General features: G+C 48.1%; 1 protein-coding gene across 1 annotated transcript in view; it reads right to left on the bottom strand.

Annotated features, from left to right (window-relative positions):
• AFAP1L1 (actin filament associated protein 1 like 1) overlaps positions 1-12,427 on the bottom strand; it is a 71,839-nt gene that overhangs the window by 26,936 nt on the left and 32,476 nt on the right. Inside the window, exons 6-14 of the mRNA XM_007447492.1 lie at positions 12,329-12,427; positions 11,440-11,651; positions 9,579-9,758; positions 7,544-7,636; positions 4,410-4,491; positions 4,012-4,164; positions 2,682-2,893; positions 906-1,051; positions 159-231 (exon numbers count right to left, since the gene is read on the bottom strand). Of these exons, the coding sequence (XP_007447554.1) occupies positions 159-231; positions 906-1,051; positions 2,682-2,893; positions 4,012-4,164; positions 4,410-4,491; positions 7,544-7,636; positions 9,579-9,758; positions 11,440-11,651; positions 12,329-12,427 (1,250 nt within the window). The remainder of the gene's footprint in view (positions 1-158; positions 232-905; positions 1,052-2,681; positions 2,894-4,011; positions 4,165-4,409; positions 4,492-7,543; positions 7,637-9,578; positions 9,759-11,439; positions 11,652-12,328) is intronic.

The following is a 12,427-nucleotide window of genomic DNA, read 5'->3' as shown; positions in this document are numbered from 1 at the left end:
GGGAGGGCCCAAAAAGGAGGGGGGCCCGTACCCCCAAAAAAAAAAAAAAAAAAAAAAAAAAAAAAAATTATCTCTCTGAGGCAAAGGAAAAAAGGAGTAGTGAGGGAGAGCTAATAAGTAGCTTTTGCCATGTTCCCCAAAGTCCCAAGGGACCGTACCTGCATCTTTTCATAAGGAACATCATCATAGACTCGGGGCTCAGGCCACTGATCCTGGCAGGATCTTGCATATCTAGAAAATACAAGGGACGATGATGATGATGGTGACAATGATACTTATGCAGCTTACAGTGCTTTCCTGTGCATTCTCTCATTTGATTCTGGTCAGCACCTTTTAATGGAGGTCAGAAGGTTAGTGATAGCAACCATGCCAGGCAGGACTAGGACATTGATGTGTTAAGAGCTTTATAGGCAGGGACCCATGGGATTCTCATAACAACTCAGGAAGCAGGTGATTCATCACCTCCAATTTATAAGCGAGAAAACAGAGGATCCAGGCTGGCAAGCAACCAGCCCAAGCTGTTGGTCGTGATAGAGCCGTGACTTGAATATGGTACTTATAATGCCAAACTCTGCACACCAGCCCTGTGCCCGCCCAGAAGCTCAAGGGTATGGGGACACTAAGTATCCATGGCATGAGAGCAGAGCGCAGGCCACTGTACAAAAAAGTTTCTCCTTTCTGGCTCATTCCGTCCACAGTGTCCCCTGACTCTGGGCTACCTCCTTTAACCAGCTCACTCCTGCCTGCTAGAAGAGGAAGGCACCCACTCTGACTTCCCAAGGAAGCAGGCTTTCTCAGCCCTTCCTCCCTCCCCTCCCATTCCCAAGGCTGGACTCCGCCTCTGAGAGGGAGCTGAGATAGGAAAGTTTGCGGGTGGCCGTGGGCCATGGGGTGCCGGCCCTCACAGGAAGGAGTTGCGCCCTGCACTGACGATGCTGGTTAAGGTCTCCACGTCCACGTAGTCATAATGCAGCGCTTCGGGAGTGACTTTGGAGCCCATCTCCACCAGCAGCAGCCCGAGCCAGCGGCCCATGTCCTCGGAGCAGCTTGCCTGAGGGAGAGGAGGCACAAGCTTGGGTTCACTTTGGCACCATCAGAGCCTCTGGCTACCTGCTCACTTCAGCCAAACCCATATTCATATAGTATCTGTTATGTACCCAATACTTAGGGATCCAAGAGGAGCAAGACTAGAACACACATCCAGAAACCCAAGTGGCTCCCACCTTCCCTCTATTCAGGTCTTTGCTCTAAGGCTACCTCCTCAGAGAAGCCCTCCCTGACTACCTCTCTTAAGACACATAACCTCACTCACTATCCTCAGAGCCTTCCTGACCATTTGGATATGAAAACAAAATTCAGGTGTTCTCTGAATTTTTTTTTAATATTTGTTTTTTATTAAATGAGGAGGCTATTTATCACATAACCCAATCAAATTTTTTTCTTGTATTATAAATGCCAATTATATATAGTATTGTATACAGGAAAATCTCCAAGAAGTTGCTGGTCAACTAAACATATACTTATGTTCTTATTTAAAGAGGATTATTATAAAATCAAGTTAGCACACAAATACTGTACTTGAATTTAAAAAGCACACTTTTTGCCAGAAAGCTCTTTGTTTAATTGAAGTGAAATAAGAGACCCATCTCAAACTATCAGAAGTAAAAGTGACTTACAGAGTCAATATTTCCTGTAATTTAAGAACTGACACAGGCATTGGGTACTGGGCAAAGAAAACAAGACCAAGAGGCTGGGTCTTAGTTCTAGGAGAAGACTAGAGGCCATTGATCCTCTGTGGAGCTTTGGATGAGGCACATGCCTACCCTGGCCTCAGTTTTCTTATCTGTAATGTGAGGGCGTAGTTGTTTAAGTTTCCCTCCCAGTTAATATTTTAAATTCTAAACAACTGAAGGATTGACGTGTATAGAGAGAGTCAGCATATTCTGGGTGACCCCCGAGAGGAGGGCTAGGTATGAAAAATGAATGGGTGAAATGAAATCGCATTGTCATTCAGCCATTTGTTCAACAGATCTTAATTGAGCCCTTAGTATGTGCTGGACATCATGGTGGGTTCTGGAAAAACAAAAGTATGCAGAACAGTGTGGTTACTACCTTCACAGAGCTTAGGATTGCAACTCAATATGGAGAAAATCTTCGTAAAAATTTAGTTGCTTGGTGGGAGGAGCAAGCTACTTTGAAGGGCAGTGGTTTATCTGAGGTGAACAGTCACTGGTGGGTAGTAAATTTTAGAGAGGATTCCAGAATCAGATTGGAGTTATATCAGACGATGCCTTTCAGGTTTGGGATTATATTTCTAAGGCAGAATAAACAAACCTTGGGTCTAGGGTTGCCAGATTTAACAAATAAAAATGCAGAATTCTCTGTTAAATTCGAGTTTCAGATAAACCAGTGAATCATTTTTTAGTATAGGTATGTCCCAAATATGGGATGTACTTCTATTAAAAAGAATTATTTGTTGTTTATCTGAAATTCAAATTTAAGTGGGTGTTCTATAGTTTAACCAGCAGCTCTGTTGGTTACTTGGCAACAGTTGGCTTACTTTCCCTCTTCTTTAGTCCCTATAATGTCAGTAGCAAGGTACTGTGGACAAAAGCCAAAGTCCAGGCCAGAGCTCCTCTCACCTCCTACCACCAAGGCCCACCTGCATTTTCTCCTCTCACCTCCAAGATGGCGACCTCCTGCCGGTTGCGCAGGATCCTGAAGGCAAATGGGTGTCTGGGCCCAAAGCTTGGGGCCACCTCACAACCGTGGAGGGCGATAGCATTCACGTGGGTCCGCAGGTCCGTGCGGTCCTTATAGAAATACAAGGTGTTGCACTTTAGGCGGCACCAGCGTTCCTTCCAGCCATGGTTCACCAGCACATTCAGATAACCTGGGAGGAGAAGACCAGTGGTGTGACCTCCTAACAGCCCTGGGGGATACAAGTCAGGGTGCGTGGGTCTACACCCCGGGGACAGAGCACTTGGATAACCCTTGTCCTCTAGCTGGAAAGAAGGCCTTCTGGGTCCCGGATCAGCTCACTCGTGGCCTGTGACCACAGGCATCCTCTTCTGTCTCTGAATTTCAGTTTGTTATCTATGAAATGGGGACTGCTAATCATATTTGTACATACATGCACAGCTTTTAGACTATACCAAGCTTGATGAAAAGGGCAGAACTACCATGCAGAATGAATAAAAGACACAACTCTTCCTCTTGCCTTTCCTCCTAAAATGTCAAAACTATTACTGAAGACAGAAAATAATGGGTGATGCTGACACCTGGTGGCAGCATGTGGGAACGAAAACATCTAGCCAAGATAAAGAATTATAAAACAAGTAAGGGACAGGCTGATGGCTGACGAGTTTAGAATTCCCTCAGCGGTTTAGATTTTAACTTATTTTTTACCATAACATGTCCTGATCCACTTACAAAGTATTTCTTTATAGCCGTGTGCATTTATAATGTTCTTTCCAGGTCAGCGGAATATTAACTGTTTATCTAAAATACATGATTTTCTATTGGATTCCAGTACACGGAAAACTGCATTTAGATAGACAGTATGTTTTTTTTCCTTCCAAACTCCTTTTAACTCACATTGAATGCATTTCTAATGAAAAGTACTTAAAAAATTTTATCCAAGAAATATCCTTGTAAGACTGGGCCGTAACTTAAACACCTGGCATATTATATACGGGGAAGTAAGATACTCTCCTCTTGTCATAGTAGAGGAAGCTGAGGCCCAGAGGTGGGCAGTGATCGGCACTAAGGTCACAGGGAGAATAGAAATAGAGTCAGTTGGCTTTTCCTTCTGTTAGGCGTCAGGGCTTCATGGAGGAGAAGTGATGGAAGGGCATGGATTATTGATGGAGTGGGGGTTAGCCTTCCAGTAGGAGGATTCTGTCCTCTGCCTTGGGAGTGAGGTAGGTTAGGCCTGGAGGGTCTCCTGGCTTGGCCCCAGGAGCCCTCATCAACAGGGTCTGAATTCACATCCACATGCCCGGTACCCACCACAGCATGGAACCTCCTCCTCGGTAGAGGATGTCTGCGGGTCATCGGCCAGTGCCTTCTTCTTAGAGAAGCTGATGATACGGGTGATCTTGCGGCCCGCAGCCCTGCTCATTGAACCCTTCAGCTCTGACAGGCTGCTCTTCTTCCCTTTGCCTGTTGCCATGGAGATGGGTTAGGGGAGGGGAGGGAGGCCCAAGACCCAGATCCACCCACCCCTAGCCCTTCCCCCCAACCGTCCAGCCTGCACACAGGGCTTGGCCTACAGCTCCAGGTATGGATAGGCCAGGTCACATCACCTAGGTCTCCAGAGTGGTCAGGACCTGCTCTGCACTGTGTGCTTGTGGCGAGGCCTCTCCCAGCTCTAGCATTTTCCTGCCTGAGCCCCCAGAGGCTCCTACCGTGTTCGCGGCCAAGGGTGGAACAGTTGTCGCCCAGGCCCATGCTGTCGGAATCCGAGGTCTGCTTCTCTTGGGACAGCCTCTGGGGAGGGACACAGACAGCCCCCTATCAGAGGGCACACTTAGAAAGTTTTCCTTTGTTGGTTCAGTCTCCCCCTGACCCCTGTACATGAGGATTAGCTAACAAATATTTGTCAGCAACTGTCATGTGCCTGATACCGTACTGGTACGAGGAGGACAACGATGACTTAGGATGGTTGTGTCTTCCAGTTACTCACAGTCTATTTGGGGAGTGAGGAATTCAATATAACGGGCTGAGATTAATGTCCTAGGAGTTTGGACTACATTTGGTAGATGGGGAGCTGAGAAGGTATTTAAGTGGGACACTAATGGAGTTGGTTTTGGAAGCTGCCCCCAGCAGCATCACGGGGGTGGATAAGAGGGGGGCAAGACTGGACGCAAAAGAGGCACTTAGAGTGTCATCCTGGGCAAGCTGAGACTTGATTAGGGGGATGAACCAAGCGACAGTGAGGATGGAGAAAAAGAGATGAGTTGGCATTTTCAAAATAGTAATGACAGGACTTGGTGACCAGTAAATGTGAGTGGTGATGAGAAAGGAGTCCATTACAATTCTAGCTTGGATGAGAGGATGGTAAAGACGCATATACACACCATGGTAACAACTTCATTGTCAGCCAACATTAATTTTTACTCATTATGCCAACTCTGGACCAGTCATTCATTCATTCCTATTAGGGAGTGGTGCAGAGTAGTCAGATGGACCTTGGAATAAATGAAGTCTCTACTTAGCTGTGGGAATGTGGGAAAATCCTTTCATCTCCCCAAGGCTTCTCACTTGAATTACACCCCTTTCAGTGGGCTGCTGTGAGGTACCAGGGAACTGGCCCAAGTGAAACTGTGAGGCCAACAGACTGTATCATTTCTAACACCTGTTTGGTATGTGGCCATCTCACTTTAAGAAGCTAAATTATGCCAGCCAGACTCAGGACAAGACTAAAATGACACCCATCCATTTAAAAAGGTGGACTTACAGAGCTCTGAGGCCCCTAAACCTTTCCTGCCAAGGATACCCCAAACCAGGCTCAGGGATGCTTTGCTGTAGGCATAGTACTAGAAAGCAGGGGGAGATAAGAGAGGCCATGTAGTCCCCCCAATTTCCAAAGGCTGGAAAAATGGCAACTGTCAGAAATTCGTTAGAACTGTCAAGTATAAAGAATCACCCCTGTAAATTGTGAGACAGAAGTTATGGTTCTATTCTGTGATGGTGTACAGATGGTAAGTTTTTCATCAAGATAGAAAGCAAATACAAAGAAACACTGTGAGCACTTTGGAATTGACTTAATGATGACACCTCAATCACGGGAGTCCATGGAGAGACAGAGCCACCTATACCACGTCCTCACTCCCACTCTTCCCCAAAAATACCACGCTAAACATTTTAGCTACCCTCCCCCTGTACACTCAGCCACAGGAGAGCCCATCTCTACAGGCTTGCCTCTTCCTCCCCTCCACCCACCCTCTGAACTGCACCACAGCATGCAGCTAGCTGCAGGTGTGTGTACACACACACACTCTCTTTCACACTCACATACACACACTTTTTCACACTCACACACACGCGCGCGCCCTCAACACTGCTTTCCTTCAGCCCCAACTAATGGCAAAGGCCGAGTGAGCCCTCCACCCTTCCTCTCCTAATGACTCTGCTGACCCCACCTTTGCTTCTGCTGCTCCCTTCCCTTGCAGCCTCTGTCCCTTGGTCCACCTCTGCCCCAGTGGGGCAGAGTCTTGCCCATTCTTTAAGGCTCAACATAGGTGCCCAACCTCCCTAACCCCCCTTGCCCCTCCAGCCAGCATGAGCCCTTGTCCCCTCACTACGGCTTTCTAGGACAGTCGAATAGAGTTGACACGTTCGCCTTCTCTCCGAACCCATCCACACTGGCCTCTTTCCGTCCATGCTTCTTCCTGCTCCAGGGCCTGTTCTCCCTGTTTGGAATGCCTTTTCCCTCCCCCTCCTCACTAATTTTTCACCCTTCTCTGAATTGTGCTCCCTCAGGAAAGCCTTTCTTGACCCTGAGACAAGAGCAGCCCCTGTCATGTGCTCCCAGGGTACCTGGTACTTTTCCTTCCTGGCACTTACACAGCTTGGCATTTCTAAGTCTATGTGATTGGATTCATGTCTGAACCCCTTGCTGGGAGGGCAGGGGTTGTGTCTGTTACTGTTAGGACTTCACCCAGTGCCTAGCACAGTACCCAGTGCACAGCAGATGCTAACTAACTACAGTGGAGCTCAGGAAGCTCCCCTTGAGAGGCAGGCTGGCGGGGTGTAAATCAGTTCTGTTCCTTATTAACTATATGTGACTTTGGGCAAACCTCTCTGTGCCTTGGCTTCCTCTTCTGAAAATGTAGTTTATCAGAGTTGCTGTAGAAATTAAATTAGGTAATGCACGTAAAGCATTTAGGACAGTCCTGGCCACACAGTCATATTTTCTATAATGCTAGCCTTTATTATGTCACGTGAGACCCATGTATGGGAGTCTTTTTTTTTTTTTTCTTCGGTATGCAGACCTCTCACTGCTGTGGCCTCTCCCCAGCCCAGCCGCTCCGCGGCATGTGGGATCCTCCCGGACCGGGGCACGAACCCATGTCTCCTGCATCGGCAGGCGGACTCTCAACCACTGCGCCACCAGGGAAGCCCTGTATGGGAGTCTTAACTCTCCCCTTAGGATTTGGGGTGGAGTCCTTTGATCACCTACAGCACCTGGTGAAGCATAGGCATTAGCATATGTTTGCCATTGGCCTGACAGACTATGAAACAACCGTTTCACTTATGTGCCAGTGGGGCACACTCCTTCTCTGACTAATTCCAATTTAGTTTGCATGGCTCAGTTCCAACGTGACCTCTTCCTGTCCTGGCAGGGTAGTCACTCCCTCCTCAAGCTTGTACTGCACCTTGGACACGGGCATTCATTCATTCATGAATTCAGTAGACATTTATTGAATGCCTACTGTTAATGCCTGGCTTTACCACCAGCCTGCAAGTCCCCTGGGGCAGAGCCCGTGCGGAATCCCCACTGCCTGGCCCAGAGGGAACCTTGAGAAGACAGAGGTACCTTGTCCAGGTCCACCTTGCACAGGAGGACTGGGGATCTGGGCACATCTGCCCCCTCAGCACCCCCAACCGACTTGCTGACCTCTCGGATGACCTGTGGAGAGGACACACATCTGTGAGCAGGAGGGCAGGGACTCTGTGGAGGCAAAAGCAAGAATGGGGTCTGTTGGTCAGGGCCATCAGGCAGAGCAGCTGGGATCACTGGGTGGAAGAGATGGGTTGATGTGGCCTCCTGCCCCATTTGTGGGGTACGTCAGGATCTAAACAGGCCTTTTCCTGTGTCTGTCCCTTGAATTGGGCCCAGAGGCTTGGCTTCTAGATCTGGTGCCATTACTAATTAGTTGCGTGGCCTTGGGAAAGCCATTTCCCCGCTCTGGGCCTTAGTTTCCCCATCTGTAACATGGGGATATTAGTGGTCCTCTGCTTATTACGTCCTTGGGTGTGTGAGGACCAGTGAGATGATGGGTGTGAAGGGCCACGTGAACCAGGATGCCCTGCACAGGCATGAGGACTCGCTTCTGTGACATGTTGGAACTTTACAACAACCTGCAGGGCAGCCAGGGTTATTCTTTCCATTTCAAAGATGTGGAAATTGAGACTCCAAGGCATTCACCTGAGGCCATGCAGCACAAGCATCCACACCATGAAACAATAACGGACCACTTGCTGCTCATCTGTCAGGTGGCTTTGTGTGGATTATCCCATTGTATCCCCACAGCAGCCTTGTGGGGCAGGGGCACCTTGATCCCCAAATTACAGATTAGGATGATGAGGCTCTGAGAGGCGAAGCCATGGCTGCCTGCCCTATCCTCTGGGCTAACTGGCGTGCCAAGGCAGGCCTCTTAACTCTAGGTCTAGGGCTTCTTCTTCTGACCCAACCAGCCCCTTGAGGACAGAGCACTCTCCCCCACCCCCACCCCAGCATGCAGGTTCTCTCTCTTCCTTCCCCTCCTGAGACAAAGGCAGTAATGAGAAACAGTAAACATCCCAGTGGGAGAGCTGGTTATCACAGGAAGGAAGGGAGGATGGGGAGGGAGGGAAGGAGGGGTTTGGTTTCTTTGTTCCAGCAGGAAGATCAGAGGAGGGGAGAGCTGCTGTAAGGGCCTGGGGGTGAGGGCTTCATCATCACTGCAGAGCAGTCACTGACAGTTACTCAGGACTTACTGCCTGGCAGGCCCTGTATCAAGTACTCTCTAGAATCCTTACAAGAACCATTTTTTAGAGGAAGAAACTGAGGCACAGGGGAGCAAAGTCCTTTGCAGAAGATCACACAGCCAGTAAATGCCACTTAGGTCTGGGACTTGAACTCAAGTCTGTGTGGCGCCCAAGTCCTCCCTTGTCATCAGTATGCCACCCTGCCTGTCGCCTTTGGGGTAGGTTTCCTTATTTGCTTCTAATCCTTGCCTGAACCACTTGGTGGTTGACCTTGGGTGAGTCACAGAAGCTCTCTGTGCCTCAGTTTCCTCATCTGTAAAATGGGAACAATATTAGTCCCACTGTGAATAGTAAATGAAGTCATGTGTATAAAGCTCTTAGCACAATGCATGGCACAAAGTAAGTGCTCAGTACATGGTAACTCTAATTGTTGTGTAGCTGCAAGCCACAGAGGCTGGGTCATAGGTGGATGTGATAAGTATGCACGTTTCACCTAAGGTAAGAAAGAGTTTCTCCTTTATTAAAAGAAGAAAAAGGATTAGCTTGTCTAATGATAAAATCAACTTCCTTTGTAGGTATTAAGCTCCTCATTCCTGGAGATATACATTGCAGGTAGGATAAACCCACAGTAGGCGTGTTAGAAAGGGGATTCAAATAACTAGAAGGAACACAGGTCTCCAGCCTGAGGTCTGTCTCCTGGAGATGTCCGAAGCCCATTTCCACATAAAGCCCTAGCTTTATGTGAAGGGCACTGACCCCTTCTCCCCTGAGCAAGGCCTGTTCTTCCAGTGACAGGGGCCCACTCCATTGAGGGCTGGGTCTGGGGGAAGAGAGGAAGGAAGGAGGGAGTGGGGGTGGGCAAAGGCACAGCCCCCCTGTACCTTCAGCCACTCCTCGGCCTGCTCCCGGCTCTGCAGTGCCAGCACCAGGACTTCGGTAGCCCCCTGAGAGAAGCGCAGCTCGTGCCTCTTGTGCCGGCTGTCCTTGGGCACGTAGATGACGTTGCAGACATCCAGCGCTAGCCTCAGATGTGGCTGCCGGTCCTTGGAGCTTTTGTAACACTGGACAGGAATAGAAGGGGTTAGGGCCTCCTGGAGTGGAGAGTAGAGGGAGGAGACAGGGAAACTCAACCTACCCCACAGAGACCTCCCCACCCAGTCCAGCTGTGGGCACTGCATGAAGACAGGGGCTGTTCACCACAGAGAGGAGAAGCCTGGGAGGGGCATCTTTGGGCAATCTCCAGATCTCAAGGGCCACTGAGCGGTCCCAGGGGTCACAACTACCTATTTAGGAAGAAGCAGATTTTAGCACAATACTAGGAAGACTGTTTTAGTCTAAAGAACCAGAGAAGAAACAGGCTGTCTTGGGAGGAAGCCAACTCCCTGCTATTAATGGGCTACATGACAGAAATGTGGGGGAGAGAATTCTAGCAGAGATGGAGGGTTGGGCTTGGGAACTCAATAGTTTATCAATAATGGTTCTCACTTCCCAATTCTTATTATGAGGCTAACATTACCTTGATACCAGCACCTGACAATGACATTACAAAAAAGGAAATCATAGGCTAATCTCTCTCGTAACATGGTTATAAAAACTCAAACAAAATATTAGCATATAGAATCTAGACACACACATATGCATAGAGACCAAGTCGGGTTTATTCTAAGAGTGGGTTATCATTCAAAAATTAACTGTATAATTCATCATATTAACAGAAAAAAGGAGAAAAACCATATATCCTAATAGAAGCAGAAAAAATATTTGATAAAATTCTGCACCCATTTGTAACATAAACTCTTAGCAGACTCTTAGGGGAGAACTTCCTTAATGTGATAATAAGGAACACCTACAAAAAACCCATGGCAAAACATCAGTTTTGATGGTGAATTATTGAACTTTCCTTCGAGATCTGGATTGAGACAAGAATGCCTGCTCTCACCATTTCTGTTTACATTGTACTGGAGGTCCTAGGCAGTACACTAAGTCAAGAAACAGATAGAAGGCATAAGGTATGGAAAGAAGTAAGTCATGATTCTTGGCCTGGTTCTGGCCTGGGATGAGCTTTTCACTGCTGCAGCGTGAGCAAAGGTCATGTTTCAAATGTATGTATGTTCGGTAAGACTTGCCAATAGGTAAACAAGCTATCTCATTTTTTTTTTTCCTGAAATTATGTCCATCCTTATACTTTGGAAGTAAAGGTACATTTCTTTTATGAAATACTAGTGATGAGAGATGGTGAGTTAAAAAAAAAAAGTTTAAAAAAGCGAGTTATATAATAACAAGTATTACACGGGCTCAGTTTTAGAAAAGACAGATGTATGGAAATGAGGGTGGAAGTTTATACATCAAAATCTAACTGTGGTTAGCTCTTGGTCAACGGGGTTAGGTGGGTTTTTAAAAAAAATCATTTTTCATTTTATTTACTTCTGGCTTTATAAATAAATACATTTACTTGCATAATGAAAAATGATAAACATTGTTTTAAAGTGATAAAAAATTCATGTCTGGCAAAACAAAACTTGATAAAGTCTTTATCAGGTCTTCAGGTTTTGTTTTGTTTTTTAATTCTTCTCAGGCGGGAGAGCCCTGATCTCAGAAGCACCGGGCTTTGAGCCTCTGTGCACAAAGCAAACCTAGAGGAACTGAGGCAGACATGCCTGAATGCACACAGATACACAGACACACGCGCAGGCACATGCAAGTCCACGTGAGGCCGAGAGGCACTCGTCTGTGGCCACTCACCAGGAGCTGATCCTCCTTGATGACGGTTAGCTGCTTGGCCCACTGCCCGAAGCGCTTTTTCCGCAGCAGGAAGGCACATATCCTGCAGTCCCTCACCAGGTGCATGGAGGCCTCCTCTGAAGGCCACTGGTGTGTGGGCTGCGGCCCCTTCCCTTCCTCCTCCTCCTCATCATAGGACTCGTAGGAGCTGCTCATGGCATCAGAGTCATTGTCTGCAGGAGCCACGGGAAAGGACCCGTCCCTGTGCCGTCACCAGGTGGGGGGGCACCTTCTTACCCCTCTGCAGGCATCCCTGCTCTGGGGCCCCGGGGCTGTGAAGGGGTGGGTGTGAGGTGTGATGTTGGTAATGACTAAGCCCCCGCATGGGCACTGTGTCTTACAGATTTACTACTTGCTTTGTGATCTCAGTGACTTCATCTCTCAGAGCTTCAGTTTCCTCATCAATAATAATGAATAATACCTACCTCACTGGGCTATTGTGAACAGCAACAAATACAGAGTGTTTAGCCGAGTGTCTGGCACTCAGTGAGGGCTCAGTAAACATCAGCTTTTGTCTTTACCCATCATCTTTGCATCCATTGTCTCAGGTCATTTTCATGGCACCCAGCAAGTCCCCATTTTATACAGAGGAATCTGGAGGCTCAGAGAGAAGAAATCACTCACCTCAGGTCAGTCACCAAGAGTCAGGGCAAGGGCTTGGTCTGGGCCTCCTGGCTCCCATGCCAGTAGTCTTCCCACTGATTCCCAGGGTCTCTGAGAACAAGGGCTTTGAGGCCTCCGTGGCGACCCCAGGGAGGTGACGGGGTGGTAGGCACGTGCATGCCAAGGTCAGGTCAAGGCCTGCTCTTCGTGAGGACGGAATTGGACTGAACATCCACCTGGTACTTACAGGAGTTCTTCAGCTCCCCATTCATCCTGGTCGTGGGGTAGCTGCTGTCTGCATCCTCGTAGTAGCTGTCTACAATCGAGTGGGCTGGGCTGCAGTCGT

The sequence above is a fragment of the Lipotes vexillifer genome, unplaced genomic scaffold, assembly GCF_000442215.2.
Source record: "Lipotes vexillifer unplaced genomic scaffold, Lipotes_vexillifer_v1.1 scaffold1009, whole genome shotgun sequence".
Classification (NCBI taxonomy): Eukaryota; Metazoa; Chordata; class Mammalia; order Artiodactyla; family Lipotidae; genus Lipotes; species Lipotes vexillifer.
The sequence above is the reverse complement of the archived record's forward strand: the minus strand, read 5'-3'. Positions and strand labels throughout refer to the sequence as shown.